General features: G+C 49.7%; 1 protein-coding gene and 1 long non-coding RNA gene across 2 annotated transcripts in view; both read right to left on the minus strand.

The window, feature by feature from the left end:
- LOC144736730 (uncharacterized) overlaps nucleotides 1-7,703 on the minus strand; it is a 50,923-nt gene extending 43,220 nt beyond the window's left edge. Inside the window, 1 exon segment of the mRNA XM_078619366.1 lies at nucleotides 6,928-7,703. Coding sequence (XP_078475492.1) covers nucleotides 6,928-7,384 — 457 coding nt within the window. The 5' untranslated portion in view covers nucleotides 7,385-7,703.
- The window catches only part of LOC144736716 (uncharacterized), a 501,200-nt gene that overhangs the window by 69,857 nt on the left and 408,631 nt on the right, over nucleotides 1-22,712 (minus strand). The window lies entirely within an intron of this gene.

Consider the following 22,712-nt stretch of genomic DNA (forward strand, 5'->3'; position numbering starts at 1 on the left):
TATTATCCTTGCCACACGGTGTTAAGGTTGTTGGTGGCCTATCGTCTTGGGCAGAAGTTATCTCCGTACATCCAGCCACGTTTCCTCTCGTCGGTGAATAATCCCCAAAGTCCGCTAAGCAACGGCCAAAAACTTCCTCAAACGCGCACCAAACTATACTGTTCAGTTTTGGGGTTTTTTCGGTAAAGTCACGTAGGTAAAAAATGAAAATAAAATAAAAATCCACGACGTTTCGGAGGCAACACAAGCCTCCGTCTTCAGGTGGAACCGTCACAACACGATAGCTGTATCAAGTAAATAAATAATTGAAATAAAACATTTACTTGATACAGCTATCGTGCTGTGACGGTTCCACCTGAAGACGGAGGCTTGTGTTGCCCCCGAAACGTCGTGATTTTAATTTTATTTTTTTACCTACGTGACTTTACCGAAAAAACCCAAGAATATGAATCCTTGAAGTCACGAAAGCTTCAAATCTCGAATTATACGGTTCAGTGTTTTACACACACACACGTACCACACGTGCCGTGCTCACGTACCGGTTGCTTGTTTCGATTTAAAGCTTTCGTGACTGCAGGGATTCATCTTCTTGGTTCTTTCGGTAAAGTCACATATAGAATGGAAATAATAAAATAATGAAAATAAAACATAATAAAATAATTCTCACGACGTTTCGGCCACAACGCAAGCAGCCGTCCTCATAATTCTTACGACGTGAAGAATTCTTCACCTGAGGACGGCTGCTTGCGTTGTGGCCGAAACGTCGTGAGAATTATTTTATTATGCTTTATTATTTTTATTATTTTATTACTTCCCTTCTACGTGACTTTACCGAAAGAACCAAGAAGATGGTTGCTTGTTATTATGTTTATAACAGCATAGAGTGCGAGAAATTACTAATTCGCAGCGCTAATGATGAGCGCGTTACAAACCACGGAACCTGCGATGAACGGGCGGCACGGGATTACTCGTTAGAAACTAAAGTCACATTGCGGGGTCTTACCACTCTGCACGTTGCGGCAACACTAACACGGTGACCTACACACCACATAGCGTGTCAACCCACACTATTAAAACCACGTATCCCTGTACAGGGGAATCGAGTTCAGGTCCATACGGCGTACGGCCGTTTCAATACGGGCAAAATATTTGATATATTTTTTGTCTATTAGTTTGTGTTTCTCCCTTGTGATGGGACTTTGTTGGAAGAACTTTGAGATGTATAAGGAACACGGGGTGACCAATAAGGTTTGAATTGGTCTGTGATAAGGTAGAGCAATGATAAGGGGTTGACAGGTATGTAGTGGTGAGTGTACTAGTGGTGAGTGTACTAGTGGTGATGAGTGTACTGGTGAGTGTACAGGTGGTGAGTGTACTAGTGGTGAGTGTACTAGTGGTGAGTGTACTAGTGGTGATGAGTGTACTGGTGAGTGTACAGGTGGTGAGTGTACTAGTGGTGAGTGAACCAGTGGTGAGTGTAGTGGTAAGTGTACTAGTGGTAAGTGTACTAGTGGTGATGAGTGTACTGGTGAGTGTACTAGTGGTGAGTGTACTAGTGGTGAGTGTACTGGTGGTGAGTGTAGTGGTGGTGAGTGTACTAGTGGTGAGTGTACTAGTGGTGAGTGAACCAGTGGTGAGTGTAGTGGTAAGTGTACTAGTGGTAAGTGTACTAGTGGTGATGAGTGTACTGGTGAGTGTACAGGTGGTGAGTGTACTAGTGGTGAGTGAACCAGTGGTGAGTGTAGTGGTAAGTGTACTAGTGGTAAGTGTACTAGTGGTGATGAGTGTACTGGTGAGTGTACTAGTGGTGAGTGTACTAGTGGTGAGTGTACTGGTGGTGAGTGTAGTGGTGGTGAGTGTACTAGTGGTGAGTGTACTAGTGGTGAGTGTGCTAGTGGTGAGTGTACTAGTGGTGAGTGTACTAGTGGTGAGTGTACTAGTGGTAAGTGTACTAGTGGTGAGTGTGCTAGTGGTGAGTGTACTAGTGGTGAGTGTAGTAGTGGTGAGTGTACTAGTGGTGAGTGTAGTAGTGGTGAGTGTGCTAGTGGTAAGTGTACTAGTGGTGAGTGTACTAGTGGTGAGTGTACTAGTGGTGAGTGTGCTAGTGGTGAGTGTGCTAGTGGTGAGTGTACTAGTGGTGAGTGTACTAGTGGTGAGTGTACTAGTGGTGAGTGTACTAGTGGTGAGTGTACTAGTGGTGAGTGTACTAGTGGTGAGTGTACTAGTGGTAAGTGTACTAGTGGTAAGTGTACTAGTGGTGAGTGTACTAGTGGTGAGTGTACTAGTGGTGAGTGTAGTAGTGGTAAGTGTGCTAGTGGTAAGTGTGCTAGTGGTGAGTGTACTAGTGGTGAGTGTACTAGTGGTGAGTGTACTAGTTAGTGTACTAGTGGTAAGTGTACTAGTGGTGAGTGTAGTAGTGGTAAGTGTGCTAGTGGTGAGTGTACTAGTGGTGAGTGTACTAGTGGTGAGTGTGCTAGTGGTGAGTGTGCTAGTGGTGAGTGTACAGGTGGTGAGTGTACTAGTGGTGAGTGTACTAGTGGTGAGTGTGCTAGTGGTGAGTGTGCTAGTGGTGAGTGTACTAGTGGTAAGTGTGCTAGTGGTGAGTGTACTAGTGGTGAGTGTGCTAGTGGTGAGTGTACTAGTGGTGAGTGTGCTAGTGGTGAGTGTACTAGTGGTGAGTGTACTAGTGGTGAGTGTACTAGTGGTGAGTGTACTAGAGGTGAGTGTACTAGTGGTAAGTGTACTAGTGGTAAGTGTACTAGTGGTGAGTGTAGTAGTGGTGAGTGTACTAGTGGTGAGTGTACTAGTGGTGAGTGTACTAGTGGTAAGTGTACTAGTGGTAAGTGTACTAGTGGTGAGTGTAGTAGTGGTGAGTGTACTAGTGGTGAGTGTACTAGTGGTGAGTGTAGTAGTGGTAAGTGTGCTAGTGGTAAGTGTGCTAGTGGTGAGTGTACTAGTGGTGAGTGTGCTAGTGGTGAGTGTACTAGTGGTGAGTGTACTAGTGGTGAGTGTACTAGTGGTGAGTGTGCTAGTGGTGAGTGGTGAGTGTGCTAGTGGTGAGTGTACTAGTGGTGAGTGTACTAGTGGTGAGTGTGCTAGTGGTGAGTGTACTAGTGGTGAGTGTAGTGGTGGTGAGTGTACTAGTGGTGACTTGTTCTGTAGTAAGGCAGGGCACTGCTACTAAGGCAGGGCACTGCTAATAAGGCAGGGCACTGCTACTAAGGCAGGGCACTGCTACTAAGGCAGGGCACTGCTACCAAGGTAGGGCACTGCTACTAAGGTAGGGCACTGCTACTAAGGTAGGGCACTGCTACTAAGGTAGGGCACTGCTACTAAGGCAGGGCACTGCTACTAAGGCAGGGCACTGCTACTAAGGCAGGGCACTGCTACCAAGGTAGGGCACTGCTACTAAGGTAGGGCACTGCTACTAAGGCAGGGCACTGCTACTAAGGCAGGGCACTGCTACTAAGGCAGGGCACTGCTACTAAGGCAGGGCACTGCTACTAAGGCAGGGCACTGCTACTAAGGCAGGGCACTGCTACTAAGGCAGGGCACTGCTAATAAGGCAGGGCACTGCTACTAAGGCAGGGCACTGCTACTAAGGTAGGGCACTGCTACTAAGGCAGGGCACTGCTACTAAGGCAGGGCACTGCTACTAAGGTAGGGCACTGCTACTAAGGCAGGGCACTGCTACTAAGGCAGGGCACTGCTACTAAGGTAGGGCACTGCTACTAAGGCAGGGCACTGCTACTAAGGTAGGGCACTGCTACTAAGGCAGGGCACTGCTACTAAGGTAGGGCACTGCTACTAAGGCAGGGCACTGCTACTAAGGCAGGGCACTGCTACTAAGGCAGGGCACTGCTACTAAGGCAGGGCACTGCTACTAAGGTAGGGCACTGATAATAAGGGGGTTGACGCAGCTCTGCTACACTAAAGTGCCACAGGCCACGACATTTGTCGCTGAATGTAGTCCCGGAAGTGCTGCCCCTACATTCGCGTTATCATCACGTGTCCTGTAGACAAAGACAAAGATCCCCCGTATAGCCTGAACAGACTGTTGGGGCAAGTGCTGTTAGAGTACACAATCACACGCAACGCCTCTTACAAGATTGCAAACCCGATGGTGGGTTGTATATAGGGCTGAAGGATTTAGGGAAAATATCCAATTGCGATTGTTCTGACAGATATTGCGATTTGGTTTGCGAATAATTTTTTTAAAGCCAAGCTTCAGTTCAATATTCACTGTGTAATCGATTTAATACGTGTGATGGAGCATTACCACGTGATACCATCACAATATGAACTGCTCTATATATTCTAATGCAAAGATGAGAACTTAAAAAATACGAATTGCTTCCAACATGTATTTATATATATAAAAAAATAGAACAATCAAACTTAGAACTGGGAAGTGAAATAAAGTTATAATAAAAAATAAAACAATTCCAATAAGTAAAAAGATTTTTCAAATGGCAAAAAATCGCAGCCTTTACGAATTGCTTCCAACATGTATTTATATTTTAAAAAAATAGAACAATCAAACAGAACAATTGTTAAGTTAAATAAAGTTATAATAAAAAATAAAACAATTCCAATAATACGATTTTTAAAATTGCAAAAAATCGCAGCCTTTGCGATTTGCTAATCGCACCGTTTCAAATTGCGATATCGATTCCAAATCGATCAATCGTTCAGCCCTCGTTGCATACTGCACGCACGTGTCCTGCAGTTCACACAATCACACAAATCACACACACAAATCACACACATGTCACACAAATCACACACACAAATCACACACATGTCACACAAATCACACACACAATCACACACATGTCACACAAATCACACACACTCACACACACACAATCACACACACATACACACACACATGTCACACAATCACACACACAATCACACACACAAAGCCTCGTGCAAGATCGCAAACCCCGAGGGTGGTGGGGGTCACGTACGTGTAAGGCTGCAGCGTGTCCTGTGTTGCTGCACAAGCGTGCGGGCACAGTACACAGATCGTGTGCAGCACAGTACACAAAGGGGCCGTCCATAAATGACGTCACGCACCTGGGGGGGGGGGTCAGACATTTGTGACGATGTGTGACGAGGGGGGGGGGACATGTGACGATTTATCATTTTATTTCTATTATTATTTATATTAGTTTTACTATTTATTTTTATTATTTATTTTTCACCTACGTGACTTTTCCGAAAAAAACAAAGAGTATGAATCCTTGCAGTCACGAAAGCTTCAAATCTAGAACCAGGAGGGGAAGGGGGGTTGCGAAATGTGACGTCACATCAAAATGCGCAACTTTAAATAAATATAGACAACACGTTCTACTTAATTAAATAGACTTTTTGATAAATGTCTTCTCCTACAACATCAGAGTGCAGCGCCACATTAAATACGCACTACAATGACAATAGTTTAAACAGATTTGAAGCATGTTTTATTTTCAAAATGGAAATATGGTTGGGGGGGGGGGCAGAGCTTTGTGACGTCATATTTGAGGAGGGGGGGTCTGACTTTTTGAGACGCCGTGTGACGAGGGGAGGGGGGGGGTCAAAAATCGCCCAAAATCGCGTGACGTCATTTATGGACGGCCCCAAATCGTGTGCAGTCCATACGGCCAGTTGCGTCATCTCCGATGTAGCGTACACGGCGTGCATTGTGGCTATCTATACAGGCTGCGTGTTAAAGGTTGGCCCAAATCATCACCCTCCTCTGTATGGCGGGGACTTGGCTCCTATCCAGCAGTGGAGTGTGGCAATGCACCATCATATAGCCACACACACAGCGCGCACGCACACAAGGAAAATTATAGGAACTTTATTTGACCGCTGCTACAGTTTCCCACGTGTTGATCAAGACAATTCTCGTGGAGAGATTTAATAATTTGCGATCGGCAGGTCCGCGCCGGTGAAAGAGATCTGTGTGTAACAAGCTCAGTGGGGGCGTTACCTGGGTTTATAATAATAACACGAAATGCGTTGTTTAGTTTCAGATGCGTGACAACATCTGTGGCACCACCAACTTCTACAGTGGCAGCAACAACAACAGTGGCAGCAACAACAACAGTGGCACCACCAACAACAGTGGCACCACCAACTTCTACAGTGGCAGCAACAACAACAGTGGCACCACCAACTTCTACAGTGGCAGCAACAACAACAGTGGCAGCAACAACAATAGTGGCACCACCAACTTCAACAGTGGCAGCAACAACAACAGTGGCACCACCAACTTCAACAGTGGCAGCAACAACAGTGGCAGCAACAACAATAGTGGCACCACCAACTTCAACAGTGGCAGCAACAACAACAGTGGCACCACCAACAATTGTGGCACCACCAACTTCTACAGTGGCAGCAACAACAACAGTGGCACCACCAACAATTGTGGCACCACCAACTTCAACAGTGGCAGCAACAACAACAGTGGCAGCAACAACAACAGTGGCAGCAGCAACAGCAGCAACAACATTCACTACCACCACCAGCTGCAAGCTGCGTTGCATCTGGCCTCACCACTTGCAGAATCAACCGAACCATCACCACGCGGCCACCGACCCACCAGAATCACCACCAGAATCACCACCAAAAACCACCACTTTCACAACCGCCACCATCCACCATAACCACCATCCACCAGCAACAACTTCACCCCTCCTCCACCACCACCATCATCAACACCTCTTATTCTAGCACGGTTACCTACGTACGGTGCGAAAGAAGTCCAGCGTACAGAGACCCCGTACAAAGATCACCCGTGTATCCTGCACAGCCTGGTAGGGAGGGAGACCAGTGCCCGGAGCGAGTTGGCAGCAGCAGTGCCTCTAAAAGGCCCGCACGGTACACGAGGGGGTTAGGTGTGGGTAGCAAGCACCACCACCACCACCACCTCATTACCTTTGCACCCAGGCGACGCTGGGCTGCGTCTCTCAGGCGAGGCCGCCTGCTTCGTAGCAGTAGCAGCAGTAGCAGTCGACCCCGCGTCGCCTGCCTGGGCCGCACCGCCGTACCCGGAGCCGAACCCAGGAACTGGGACGTGGGAAGACGCCGCCACCACCACCGCCACCACAGCCGAGGCAACGGTGGCCGGCGTCGTAGCCACAGCGGTGGAAGCAGCAGAGGCAGCTGCTGCAGCTACTGCTACTGCTGCTGCTGCCCCCCCATTGTTGTGCGGGCAGCCCTGGGCAGCAGCAGCAGCAGGGGCAGGGCTCGAGGCCGGGGCAGGGCCGCGTGTCGCGGTCGCGCCGAGCAGCTGGAAGGGAACGGTGGCACGAAGGGGTTGGTGCTTGCGGCCGGGCTGCTGCGGTGGCGGGGAGCCGTTGCGTCGGACACGGGACACTTGCGAGGAAGACATCTCGGCGCGCGTGTGTCCCTCGAGGTGAGCAAACGACGGGGGGAGGGGGGTTAGGGGAAGAGGTGGGACGCGACCTCGACAAAACAAGCGAAACAAAATAAAGTTCGCTACGACTTTGCGGGATTAGAGTCGGCGTTTTGTGAACCGCGACGCGTCGTGCGCTTTCGATACGTTCGCGTAAGTCGGTTGCCGTGTGCGCGAGTCCTTTGTTTGCCGTGGAGTCGCGTGATCGCGCATTTGCTCGGCACGGGCGACTCGTGTTGCTGCTGCTGTGATCTGGATCAGGACGGACGTAAACCCACCTCCTACCGGGCGTCTCGCTGCGCCCGAATGAAGCCCGAACGGGTCCCTGACCGCGCCTCTTATACTCGGGCTGTCGCTCGCGCTCATTGGGCGGCGGTGTGGCACGTGACCGCACGGCGGCGCGTGCTGATTGGTACGTTGAGAAGAGAGAGATGGGGTGGGTGGGGGTGGTTAGAGCCCGCTGTCACGTGGCTAAACAGCACGTGGGTTGGTGGTGGTGTGGAAAACCTGGCGTCAAGATCCACGTCAAATTTATTCATTGGTGATGGTGGTGGTGGTGATGATGCTTCGTGATGATGATGATGAGTTTGTGGTTGATACCAATGACTGTGATGATACTCGCGATTATACTCGTGATGGTACCAGAGGTCGCAAACGGGTTTTGATTCCTTACCCGTACCCGGCCGCATCAGGGTCGCAAATGGGTACCCGTACCCGGCCGGGTACGGGTTCCCGTTCCCTACCCGTACCCTACCCGAAATGAGTGACAAACGGTGACTCACCAGTGACTCACGGCCTACCCGTACCCGGCCGCACCAGGGTCGCAAACGGCTACCCGTACCCGTACCCGGCCGGGTATCGGGTACGGGTATCGGGTACCCGGTTGCGACCTCTGGATGGTACTGATGATGATGGTGATGATGATGATGATGGTACGAGGGATTCTACTTGGTGATGGTGATCGTGGTGATGGTGGTGATGAGTGATTATTGTGGTGGTTGGTCGTGGGTGTGATGGGACGAGGGGCCGTCCATAAATGACGTCACGCACCTAGGGGGGAGGGGGGGGGTCAGACATTTGTGACGATGTGTGACGAGGGGGGGGGGGGGTTGAGAAATGTGACGTCACATCAAAATGCGCAACTTTAAATAAACATAGACAACACGTTCTGCTTAATTAAATAGACTTGTTAATAAATGTTTTTTCCTACAACATCAGAGTGCAGCGCCACATTTAATACGCACTACAATGACAATAGTTTAAAGAGATTTGAAACATGTTTAATTTTCAAAATGGAATTGTGCTTTTTTGGGGGGGGGGGGGGGGGGGGCAGAGCTTTGTGACGTGTGACGAGGGGGGGGGGGTAAAAAATCGTCCAAAATCGCGTGACGTCATTTATGGACTACCCGCTAGCAGGGGCGGTGATGATACTGGTCCAAGTGTTGGTCATAGCAGTTGGCTGGCAGTGGTGCGGTGACCGTTTTAATGATGGTTATGATCCCACTGAAGTTCAATCGTGTTTATTATTCAGTTTTTACTTTGATTGTTTAGGGGCCGTCCATAAATGACGTCACGCGATTTTGGATGATTTTTGACCCCCCCCCCTCGTCACACGGCGTCACAAAAAGTCAGCCCCCACTCAAATATGACGTCACAAAGCTCTGCCCCCCCCAAATAAAACATGCTTCAAATCGCTTTAAACTATTGTCATTGTAGTGCGTATTTAATGTGGCGCTGCACTCTGATGTTGTAGGAGTGTTGTTATAACAATTAGTGTTGTTATAACAATTCTAGATTTATTTAAAGTTGCGCATTTTGATGTGACGTCACATGTATCAAACCCCCCCCCCCCCTCGTCACACACATCGTCACAAATATCTGACCTCCCCCTAGGTACGTGACGTCATTTATGGACGGCCCCTTACCAGTTAAGGCCCGCTGTACTATGTAGCTTTTGTTCAGAACAGAACTGGCTATCGCAAATGATAGCTCAACGAAGTGGCTTTTACTGGTAGGAACCTCCTGGTTACACCAGCCCACAGGGGATTATTGTGTCCGTCCGTCCGTCGTGCAGGGAGGGGCTGGGTGGGGAGGGAGGGGCTGGGTGGGGAGGATGGGGAGGGGCTGGGTGGGGAGGGGCTGGTCACCCCGTGATGCCCTTATAAAACTCAACGTTTAACCTACTCACGCCGGCTTGTGCCCGCCCTCACAGTCGGGCATATTTGCGGAATACACCACGCCGCCGTTGACCCTGGCCATTGACCGAGCAACCCAACGTTCCTACCAGCTCCCTCCGCAGGAATGTGTTGTTGAACATTTCTAGCAGCCAAATACTTTAGACGCATGGATGTCTCTAAATGTGTAGGGGAAAACCGTGGATCCGGAGAAAAAAATCCACGCGACCACGGGGAGAACATGCAAACTCCAAATCTACAGCAGGAGTCAGGGTCGAACCCACAACCTCCTGCATACCAGGCGATGTTGTTAAAATCTCGTCACCGTGGCAATCAAACACAAGGGTCAATGATCCTTTGTACTCTTACATTTCTACGACTAATGACATTTTGCATGGATAAAAAAAACCCAATTAAGTCATCGGCTTGTTACTATAAAACCGTACAAATTCATTTCACATTTAAGGTTTGCATAATAACGACCATACAATATACGGAACACAGCGTTCAGCACTTCACATACACGCATCACACTGTGTGTGTATTATATATATAGGCTGTTGTGTTTGCAGCTAATATAGTTTACAGCTCTAGCATACATAATAGATGGGGGTAACAGAAACCAGACGTCACCGTAGACCGCCTCTTCTACGGCAGATGGATTCCCCCCACCCCCCCTTGGTGTTTGAAGGCGTGCACGGCAGGTGCGTCTCCTGGAGTTCAGATGGACCCTTGGGGTACATTGCACTGTGTGTGCTGTGTAGGGGCAACGCTAATCCGGTGTGTCCGTGCGTGCGTTTTGGGGAGCGGTGGTGTAGCGGTTAGCGCGCTGCGCTAGGAACCTGGCGACCCGAGTTCGATTCCCGCTCACGGCCAACACCAGTGGCGATTATCTGAACCGGGCCTGGGTCTCTCCTAAGTCGACTCGGCCTCGAATGAGTACCCAGTGCGGTGTGTAAACATCGCCACTAGGGAGGCAAAAGCGGCCGGGCGTGGTGCTGGCCACCCACTTCCTCGTGTGCAGTTCTGGCCTTCATAGGTGCTCGCTAACAGCACTTGCCCCTACAGTCTGTTAAGGCTATACGGGGGACAGTGCCAGATTATCGTAGCAGCAAATGCTACGGGCCCCGCACTTTCAAGGGCCCCGCGCTAAATGCTTTCAAGCTATCAATTCCGGTTCAGTGATTCTGCACTTGCTCTATTACTATAGTACTATACCGCCTTCAACTTATGAACGACCGGGTGTTTAAGATTAGTGATTTTTCGTATTATCTAGATGTATAGCAAATGAAAAAATACAATTAATTTACTATGCAAGTAAAAATGTGTGTTTTAATATCAAAGTTTTTTTTATTTAGAGCCCCTTTAACACATTCCTGCAGAGGGAGCTGGTAGGAACGTTGGGTTGCTCAGTCAATGGCCAGGGTCAACGGCGGCGTGGTGTATTTCACAAATATGGCCGACTGTGAGGGCGGGCACAAGCCGGCGTGAGTAGGTTAAACGTTGAGTTTTATAAGGGCACCACGGGGTGACCAGCCCCTACCCACCCAGCCCCACCCCTCCCACCCCCACCCAGCCCCTTCCCACCCTCCCCACCTAGCCCCTCCCCACTCTCCCCACCCAGCCCCTCCCCACCCTCCCCTCCCCACCCAGCCCCTCCCCACCCTCCCCTCCCCACCCAGCCCCTCCCTCCCCACCCAGCCCCTCCCTGCACGACGGACACAATAATCCCCTGTGGGCTCGTGTAACCAGGATGTTCCTACCAGTATAACATATGCTACAGGCCCCGCACTAGCTTAATCCGGCACTGAGCGGGGGATCTTTGTCATTGTTTGCCAGCCAACCCATCGAGCCTTCGACACTTCACGTGGCGGCCTCAAAGTGCACCTGGCCTGGCACAGACGCCGCGGTGACGTCACAACAACAACAGCAACAACAACGACGGAGCAGAGCGACGGGCGGCTAAAACGCAGCAAAGTTGGCACAGTGGCGAGCTCAGTTGGCGAATCTTGGCAGTCATCTCGGTCAGTCAACCCATGGCGCCTGGGTCTGTTCCGTGACCTCCTGCCAGCGGCGAGCCTTCGACACTTACACGTGGCATAAAAAGTGCACCTAGTCTGGCACGTCTCCGCCATTTAGTGGTGAATGGCGGTTGTTGTTGTTGTTGTTTGGACGGTGGGTTTATTAGCCCACGTTTAGGGTACGAGGGGTGGTGGTGGTGGGGGTTATCGCTTGCGACCCGGGCACCACCAGGCAAGGTGTAGGTTCAAGGCGCAGCCCTGCAATGTTGCTTGCTCAGACACCCGCTGGCGAAACGGCCTCCTCTAGAGAATGTTTTTTTGGCCTACGCTTATCGTGCCGGCCCAGACGTTTTTATTTAATATTTCAAGAAAATATGACAACCGCGGCGCTTTTGTTTTCTTGGTTCTTTCGGTAAAGTCACGTAGAAGGGAAGTAATAAAATAATAAAAATAAAACATAATAAAATAATTATCACGACGATTCGGCCACAACGCAAGCAGCCGTCTTCAGGTGAAAACCAGGTCTGTCAGACGCTGTCAGACGCTGTCGCCTCGACAGACCTGGTTTTCACCTGAAGACGGCTGCTTGCGTTGTGGCCGAAACGTCGTGAGAATTATTTTATTATGTTTTATTTTTAGTATTGTATTACTTCCCTTCTACGTGACTTTACCGAAAGAACCAAGAAGATGAATCCCTGCAGTCACGAAAGCTTTAAATCGAAATTTAGTGCTTTTGTTGTTGTAAATCTAAATAGTGTTTGAGGGAGTGATCAATACCCTTGTACAGGATGAGTCTTACATCTGTAACTACGCTCCAAGCCATTTAGATATTTGTTTTATTCTTGTGAAGTTGCAAATTTAAGAGTGGTGAAAAGTATCTCGCACAACCTGGACGCAGGTATGGGGACATTTCTGTCCTCTAGAGCCCTGCAATGTTGCCTGCTCACGCCACCGCTGAAGGTCTCCACCACGGCAAGCACTCCAGGGAGAGAGAGGCTCCCTCTTATGGACAGCACTTTTGACTATCTTCAACGGCAGGAGGTACCCACACTTTACCCCACCGCACGCGAACCTGCCTGCCGATCGACTAACTTGCGGCCGTGTATTTACCGGGACTCCTCCACTGACGAATATTCCACTCACGAACTTACAGAGATACGAAACAAACTTGGTCCGTATGTCCAGTCGCCTGTTCGGACCGAGAGTCGTAAGTTCAACCGCAGCACAATAGATGGCGGTGGTGGCATCTACATCTGCAGCACGTGAAGAACCAGTGGCATCTACATCTGCAGAACGTGAAAAACCAGTGGCATCTACATCTGCAGAACGTGAAGAACCAGTGGCATGTACATCTGCAGAACGTGAAGAACCAGTGGCATCTACATCTGCAGAACGTGAAGAACCAGTGGCATGTACATCTGCCGAACGTGAAGAACCAGTGGACTCTACATCTGCAGCACGTGAAGAACCAGTGGCATCTACAGAACGTGAAGAACCAGTGGCATCTACATCTGTAGCACATGAAGAACCAGTGGCATCTACATCTGCAAAACGTGAAGAACCAGTGCATCTACATCTACAGAACGTGAAGAACCAGTGGCATCTACATCTATAGAACGTGAAGACCCAGTGGCATCTACATCTGTAGAACATGAAGAACCAGCGGACTCGACATCTGCAGAACATGAAGAACCAGTGGCATCTACATCTGTAGGACATGAAGAACCAGTGGCATCTATATCTGTAGAACATGAAGAACCAGTGGCATCTACATCTGCAGAACATGAAGAACCAATGGCATCTACATCTGCAGAACATGAAGAACCAGCGGCATCTATATCTGCAGAACATGAAGAACCAGTGGCACCTACATCTGCAGAATGTCAAGAACCAGTGGCATCTATATCTGCAGGAGATTATACAACTTTTAAAGCCATTCCCCGTGTTTACTGTATACGCCGTACAACGGGAGTAAAGTTGGACTTACGAACAAATCGACTTACGAACACAGACCCCTGGAACCCAACTCGTTCGTAAGTAGAGGAGTCCCTATACCAGTTTATACTGCCGGGTGCACGGTTGTGGGAGCGATTAAGGAACGTGCACCACCCTTGCTTCAACTGCCACGCGGGGAGATAGTAAAATGTAAAGTTGCTCAAAACGAGTTGAGAAGAATAAGACGACAAGATAACGAAAAAAAGGTGTCAGTTTTGTTGCCAGATAAAAGGGTAAAAAACCAAGTATTATATTTTGCTACTCGCAAAGGAGGTTCCAATGGTGTAAATGCTTACCCCGAGCTCACATACTCTGATGGTGCGTTGTCTTTGAGTTGTGCGCCTTTTGGCGTCATCTGGTCCAACCCATGTGAGACTAGGCTCTAAGGAAAGCTGTCTCGGGTGTGCACCAATCAACTTCAAGGACAGTGCATACATTATCAGAGTTATGTTTTTTGTTTGCATTATGACTGCAGGTATTGTGGTCAATGCAAACACGACTCCTTGTAAAAAAAGGTGTCAGTTTTGTTGCCAGATAAAAGGGTAAAAAACCAATTATCAAGATAACGAAGTGTTAACTATTTTTTTTTATTTTACCAGATGAGGGCCGACTGAGCTATATTAGCTCGTTCTCAGAAGCGACCTGGTCATCACAAGTGACATTTCAACGAAGTGGCTTATCGCGTGGAAATGTATAGCAGCCAAATACTTGAAAACGCGTGAAGTTGATTTTAAATGTGGAGGGGAAAACCCGGCAGATGAGAAGAACATTTTTCACGCGACCACGGGGAGAGAAACACCCAAACTTCAAGTATGTCGAGACGTCAGGGTCGGGATCGAACCCACGACCTCCTGCACACCAGGCGAGGGAATTAACATCTCCTAGCCGCCGCGGCGCCTGAAGAGTGGGGGAGAAAAGTGTCGAGAGAGAGAGAGTGAAGTCAGCAATGGCCAACCGAGCCACGACAGAAATCGTGTTTAGTCTGTCGTCCTTCCCCCCCTCCCGCAAACCTCCGATTAGCACGGTTGGCTACGTATGGTGCGAAAGAAGTTCAACACACACACACATACATGACAGAGTTGTGTACAGACGAGCTATATTAACCGCTTTGACGGTGATCAGAAGAAAGAAAGGTCAGGCATTGACAAAGAAAATGAAACACGTTCCTTTGGAGTGGGCAGGTAGGAATTTGGTTGGACAGCGCGGCGTTCGGGGGGGGGGATGAGTGGGCGTGTTTACCCCTCCCCCCCACCCTCCCCGACATCGTCAACCAATCGCGGCGTTGCTCGGTGTTCGGTGGGGAGGTGCATGGGTGGGCGGAATTCCGCATATGCACGACAGACAGACAAATAATCCCTGGTGGGCAGTGTGTGGAACCTGTTGTATAAATTAAACGCTGAACATGTGCAGGGAGAAGCATGGGGAGAGACACGTGCCTGGAATTACACGGAGGCTTAAAGGAGGGACACATGGGATCTGAGAAGATACGAAAAGAGAACTTGAAGTTATAAATAACGCGATCTAACCCAAAAATAACTTTATTATGAATAATATTGGTCGCGAAAGCCTCCGTGTTAAAATAACTTAAAGCCGCATCATCTCTACATAACAAAAAGGCTCAGTCCCTTTTACACGCACCTTTTCATCATCCGCACCGAGTTTACACAACAAAGGCTCATTCCTAACAGCGTGCTTCTGCCGCACCAAACCTCACAAAAATAATATTCAGGGGCCTACCTTAGCTCCTCCCACCCTCCACCAGTATATATACAAATACTGTGTTCTGGGAATTTCTCTCACTTGATACAGCTATCGTGCTGTGACGGTTCCACCTGAAGACGGAAGCTTGAGTTGCCTCCGAAACGTCGTGATTTTTATTTTCATTTTATTTATTTGAATTTTTTACCTACGTGACTTTACCGAAAAAACCTAAGAATATAACTTAAAGTGTCAACTTGGCCGCACCACGCCGTGATCGGAGGGATCGTGGCCTGTGGTCGATGGCAGTGACAGTGGCAGCCAAAGGTTAACACGTGGCTGACGTGACGTCAGGGTTGGATGCGGACCATTGCTGTGGATGAAGTTTCATGGCAGGTATTATTATTTGTTTCTTTCGGTTAAGTCACGTCTAAAGATAAAATAATAAATTCAATTAAATAATAGAATACGACGTTTCGATTGCAACACAAGCAATCATCATCAGGTATAATGCAATAGCGACATAAAATCTAACCAGAAAACTATAGACAGACATATTAGCAGACAGATATCACCAAGATACATAGCGAGAGCAACACAGGTAACAGAGAGGGGTGATCGTCTCTGTGTGGTGGTATTAAATAGACAGAGGGGGGGCGGAGGCAGAGAGAGGGAGGAGGGTTAGAGAAAAAATTAGCATATCAATGAGTGGTCAACAGACGTGGTGCTGCGAATGCGATGGCACGGCAAGCAAGCCTGAAAATCAGAAGGACACACTAAAATTAAATAACCTAGTAAAATATCGAAATGTAATGTAATACAACACAGAGGGTCGGTCAACACACAATTAACGCATAGCCTGGTTGATTACGTATTTCAAAGATTGCTAAGTTAGAATTTAAGTGTGAACAATCTAAAGAGAGGACACAGGCAGAGAAAACAAGTCGCCAGAGAGAGAGAAAAAAGATAAGCTTAAAACTTCCCCGTAGAAGTGGTTCAATCTTAATTTTAGAACTTTCGTGACTGCAGGAATTATTATTTGTTTCTTTCGGTTAAGTCACGTCTAAAGATAAAATAATAAATTAAATTAAATAATAGAATACACTTCTACGGGGAAGTTTTAAGCTTATCTTTTTTCTCTCTCTCTGGCGACTTGTTTTCTCTGCCTGTGTCCTCTCTTTAGATTGTTCACACTTAAATTCTAACTTAGCAATCTTTGAAATACGTAATCAACCAGGCTATGCGTTAATTGTGTGTTGACCGACCCTCTGTGTTGTATTACATTACATTTCGATATTTTACTAGGTTATTTAATTTTAGTGTGTCCTCCTGATTTTCAGGCTTGCTTGCCGTGCCATCGCATTCGCAGCACCACGTCTGTTGACCACTCATTGATATGCTAATTTTTTCTCTAACCCTCCTCCCTCTCTCTGCCTCCGCCCCCCTCTGTCTATTTAAGACCACCACACAGAGACGATCACCCCTCTCTGTTACCTGTGTTGCTCTCGCTATGTATCTTGGTGATATCTGTCTGATAATATGTCTGTCTATAGTTTTCTGGTTAGATTTTATGTCGCTATTTCATTATACCTGATGATGATTGCTTGTGTTGCAATCGAAACGTCGTATTCTATTATTTAATTGAATTTATTATTTTATCTTTAGACGTGACTTAACCGAAAGAAACAAATAATAATTCCTGCAGTCACGAAAGTTCTAAAATTAAGATTCATGGCAGGTGACAATAAAAATCTCCGCCGCCCTCCTGTAGCCTGTAACAGACTGTTGGGGCAAGTGCTGTTAGCGAGCGGCACCTATGAAGGCCGGCACGGCACACGAGGGGGTGAGGTGGCCGTTACAACCCTGTTTCATTGCTTTTATGGCTTTATTTTGGTGATTTTTGAAAAGTTTTTCGGTTTGGCCATGTCTCTTTGTTGTAGTACAGAGTTAGACTGATGGCCTTAATCTAAGTTGTCTTGTGGTTGTTGTTGTTGTTGTTTGACTTGCATCCCACTGGGATTTTTGCACACAGCGTTGGTGTACGGTGCTTTTTCTGCAATATTTTGCCGTCTTTTCTTGGATTTTCTGTTTGCATATTCACTTTAAGATGTTTTCTTGTTCATGTTTTAGTTTTTTTGTTTGTTGCGGTTGCACCCGATTCAAGAGCCGAATGGCTCACAGGGTTATACCTAATAAATGAACTTGAACCCCCGGACGCCTTTGTCTCCCCAGCGGCGATGTTTTTACACACCACACCAGGTACTCATTTGAGGTTGAGTCGACCTACGGGAGGCCAAGGACCGGTTCGGAATAATCGTCACTGGTGTTGGCTGTGAGCAGGAATCGAACTCGGGTCCCCTGGTTTGTAGTGCAGTGCGCTAACCGCTACACTATCGCTCCCCACTCCATGATGAACAAAAAAAGACAAAGATCCCCCGTATAGCCTGAAACAGACTGTAGGGGCAAGTGCTGTTAGCGAGCACCTATACAGGAGGTCATGGGTTCGATCCCGACCCTGACGCCTGCTGCTGTATATTTGGAGTTTGCGTGTCTCTCTCTCCCCTTGGATTTTATCACCGGGTCCTCCGGTTTTCCCCTCCACATTTAGAATCGACATCGTACGTGCGCACGTTCGTTGAACTTCTTTCGCACCTTACGTAGCCAACCGCGCTAGTCGGAGGTGCGGCGTGTGTATGCATGCGGCCGTCTGGAACGCTCTTCCTCCCGAAATTAGGAAGCCACTGGAGCTATGCACTGTTAAATCATCATCTAGAGTGACAAACTCAATTTATTTCAAACTGCTTTTTGTGTTGAAGTTGTTGTCCTTCCCCCCCGCATCTCCGATTAGAACAGTTGGCTACGTACGGTGCGAAATAATGTAGTGAGTTGAACTGACTCGTAGACGTACTCTTTGAAGGCAACACATTTATTGATACCAACACAAAGGGGTAACTGCCCCTTAGCCAGATAGCAAGCGATGGTGGTGGACCACCAGGCCAACTACACTAATCACAACGTGACTGGTGTAGTTCACCGGGTGGTGACCACCAGGCCAACTACACTAATCACAACGTGACTGGTGTAGTTCACCGGGTGGTGACCACCAGGCCAACTACACTAATCACAACGTGACTGGTGTAGTTCACCGGGTGGTGACCACCAGGCCAACTACACTAATCACAACGTGACTGGTGTAGTTCACCGGGTGGTGACCACCAGGCCAACTACACTAATCACAACGTGACTGGTGTAGTTCACCGGGTGGTGACCACCAGGCCAACTACACTAATCACAACGTGACTGGTGTAGTTCACCGGGTGGTGACCACCAGGCCAACTACACTAATCACAACGTGACTGGTGTAGTTCACCGGGTGGTGACCACCAGGCCAACTACACTAATCACAACGTGACTGGTGTAGTTCACCGGGTGGTGACCACCAGGCCAACTACACTAATCACAACGTGACTGGTGTAGTTCACCGGGTGGTGGACCACCAGGCCAACTACACTAATCACAACGTGACTGGTGTAGTTCACCGGGTGGTGACCACCAGGCCAACTACACTAATCACAACGTGACTGGTGTAGTTCACCGGGTGGTGACCACCAGGCTAACTACACTAATCACAACGTGACTGGTGTAGTTCACCGGGTGGTGACCACCAGGCTAACTATGCTAGTTACAACGTGACTGGTGTAGTTAACTGTGTGGTGACCACCAGGCCAACTACACTAATCACAACGTAACTGGTGTAGTTCACCGGGTGGTGACCACCAGGCTAACTATGCTAGTTACAACGTGACTGGTGTAGTTAACTGTGTGGTGACCACCAGGCTAACTACACTAGTTACCACGTAATTAGCTACAACGGACTGGACCACAGCTTGGGTTCAGGTCCACGTGTTGGAGACTCTGTAGGACGTAGAACGTAGATTCTTCAGGATGAAACAACAGCAGCCAGTCCCTCTGGGGGACCCGGCTTCGGGGCGTCCATAAATGACGTCACGCGATTTTAGACGATTTTTGACCCCCCCCCCCATCGTCACACGGCGTCACAAAAAATCAGACCCCCCCCCCCCTCAAATATGACGTCACAAAGCTCTGCCCCTCCCCAAAAATAAAACATGCTTCAAATCGCTTTAAACTATTGTCATTGTAGTGCGTGTTTAATGTGGCGCTGCACTCTGATGTTGTAGGAGAAAACATTTATTAAAAAGTCTATTTAATTAAGTAGAACGTGTTGTCTATATTTATTTAAAGTTGCGCATTTTGATGTGACGTTACATTTCTCAACCCCCCCCCCCCTCGTCACACATCGTCACAAATGTCTGACCCCCCCCCCCCTAGGTGCGTGACGTCATTTATGGACGGCCCCTTATATCCTCCGAGGCGTGGTTGGCCGCGCCCTCAGCCACGCCCACCTTCCAGAATCCTCGAGCAGGATCTCGACCCTGACACGTGACCACCCCTAGCCCCCACCTGGGGGGCCCTGTGTAGACTTTACCGGTCACGTGTCCTTCGGGGTCAACCAGAGTGCCATGGCCCTTAGTAACCACATGGCCGGCACTCTCACACCCTATCCTGTAGGGGTCGGCACTGCACGCAGAGCGTGGTGCCACCCAGCACTGCCAGTCAGTGCTCACCGAGCCCCCCTATGGCCGGTACTGCACCCGCACCCACGTGGTGCCCGCGATGTCAATACATCGCACAAAACACTGTCTTTTCTTGGATTTTCTGTTTGCACTCAGTCACATATTCACTTTAAGATGTTTTTTGTTCATGTTTTTGTCTTTTGTTTGTTGTGGTTGCACCCGATTCAAGAGCCGAATGGCTCACAGGGCTATACCTAATACATGAACTTGAAACACATTCTTGCGGAGGGAGCTGGTAGGAATGTTGGGTTGCTCGGTCAATGGCCAGGGTCAACGGCGGCGTGGTGTATTCCGCAAATATGCCCGACTGTGAGGGCGGGCACAAGCCGGCGTGAGTAGGTTAAACGTTGAGTTTTATAAGGGCACCACGGGGTGACCAGCCCCTCCCCTCCCCACCCAGCCCCACCCCTCCCACCCCCCACCCAGCCCCTCCCCACCCTCCCCTGCCCACCCAGCCCCTCCCCACCCTCCCCTCTCCACCCAGCCCCACCCCTCCTATTTATGGATGCACGACGGACGGACGGACATAATAATCCCCTGTGGGCTGGTGTAACCAGGAGGTTCCTACCAGTATAAGTTCAACATACATACGTGTCGGTAAATTTCTCTCATGTAGTGCAGGACTTGATCTAGAGATCCACACTGCTCACGGTCAACCCTGTCAGGTGTGCGATCCACATCCTCGTCATCGTCGCCATCGGTGAACCGAGTAATTGGCCTTCCGCAGAACATACATTCATTTGAATTTCAGAGCGATGCCATGTCACGGAGATTGCATCCGTTCAAGTCAGTTCCCGAAGAAGTTCCCGGCACGTGAAGTGAAACGTCGGACATCACACCCAAGCACACGCATCCTTTATTTCATCATCATCATCACGATCATCACGCACCACCACCCGTGATCTCTCCACTGCTGGATGAAGGCCTTCCCCTAAGCCGCCAGCATTGCCACGCGGCTGCGGGGATGTTGCACGGCTCGGCCGCAGGACGTGCACGCGACCCGTTGCGTGGTCGAGACTAACGGCGGAGCGACGGTCAAAGGAGGGGGAGGAGGAGGGGGGGAGGGGGTGAGAGAATAAAAAAACTTCACGGCGCAGACGACCGATCACCGCGGAGATGGAACGATGGGATCGGCTCCTCGCGCGCACTCAAATTGTCGCATCGCGTGAGATTTGGGGGGGAGGGAGGGGGTGGGGAGGGTGGGCTGGGGGGAGGTGTTCATCCAGCGGTGGATGGAACGTGGCTGACGATGATGCGTTGCGGACTTCGCGGCTTGTGCTGAGGACGTCCTGGGGGGGTGGAGAGGAGGGAGAGAGGAAATGGGAGGGGGGGGAGATGGAGCGAGGGGGAATTGGTAGCGAGAAAGGAGAGGAGATGGTGAGAGGGAAGGATGAGCTACCTGTCGGAAGCCGTTGGACTGCGAGAAGGGCTGCGTGCAGAACGAGAGAGAGCGAGAGAGGGAGCGAGAGAGTGAGCGAGAGAGTGACCGAGAGAGTGAGCGAGAGAGTGAGCGAGAGGTGGGTGTTTTACATAAAGCAAAGTTTAAAAATGTAAAAAAAAAATTACGAAATTATGAACGAAGCAAAGTGCCGACTACACCGAGCATCTACTTGTTTCCACTGATCGTAAAAAAAAGAGAGAGGGAAGGAGGAGGTGGACGGGGTGATGGGGGGGGGATGAGGGCGAAGAGGGATGCAGCTGGGAGGAGGTGTACAGAGAGATGGAGGGAGAGAGGAGAAGGAGGGGGGGTGACGGAGGGAGGGGGGTGGGTGAGAGAGGGAGAAGGGAGGGGAGACATCGCATTGAGTGTTAATAATCAAAGTGAGTTTGGCTCGGTCCGGGGCACGCTCTGGTTCGAAGGGACCCCGTGGCTGCCGGGCAACTCCCTGGTGATGGTGATGACAATTGCGGGCGACAGCGTGGACCGAGAGCACGTGCAGCCAGTGCAGCACATACAACAACAACAACCGCCATTCGCTACTAAGTGGCGGTGACATCACCACTACGCTTGTGCCAGGTTATGTGCACCTTGAGGCCACGTGAAGTGTCGAACGCCCGCTAGCAGGAGGTCACGGGGCAGACCCAGCAGGTGCCACGTGGTCGACTGACTGAGATGAAATACAACAACAACAACCGCCATTCGCTACTATGTGGCGGTGACATCACCACGACGCTTGTGCCAGGCCATGTGCACCTTGAGGCCACGTGAAGTGTCGAACGCCCGCTGGCAGGAGGTCACGGGGCAGACCCAGCAGGTGCCACGGGGTCGACTGACTGAGATGAAATACAACAACAACAACCGCCATTCGCCACTAAGTGGCGGTGACGTCACCACGACGCTTGTGCCAGGCCATGTGCACCTTGAGGCCACGTGAAGTGTCGAACGCCCGCTGGCAGGTCACGGGGCAGACCCAGCAGGTGCCACGGGTCGACTGACCGAGATGACCGAAATGACTGGCTGATGCACCACCTGTGCCCCCTACTGTACCAACTTGCTGTGCTTTAGCCACCCGGCACTCCGCTCATTGTTGTGAGCGTCGCTCCTCCGCCCTCCGTTGTTGTTGGAGGGCGACTGCCTCCAACTGCCCAGTAGCGTCCTTCACGAGCCTCCTCCACAGAGACCGATCTTGACACCGCTGGTACCAGTCATCGGCAAGTCCACTCAGCTCCACGTCCTCCTGTACCACGTCACTCCATCTCTTTTCTAGCCCGTGCCGCGCCCGTTTAGCCCCCTCGATCCGGCCGAACAAAAGCTGTTTAG

The sequence above is a fragment of the Lampetra planeri genome, chromosome 62 (genome assembly GCF_965212315.1).
Source record: "Lampetra planeri chromosome 62, kcLamPlan1.2.h2, whole genome shotgun sequence".
NCBI classification, from domain to species: Eukaryota; Metazoa; Chordata; class Hyperoartia; order Petromyzontiformes; family Petromyzontidae; genus Lampetra; species Lampetra planeri.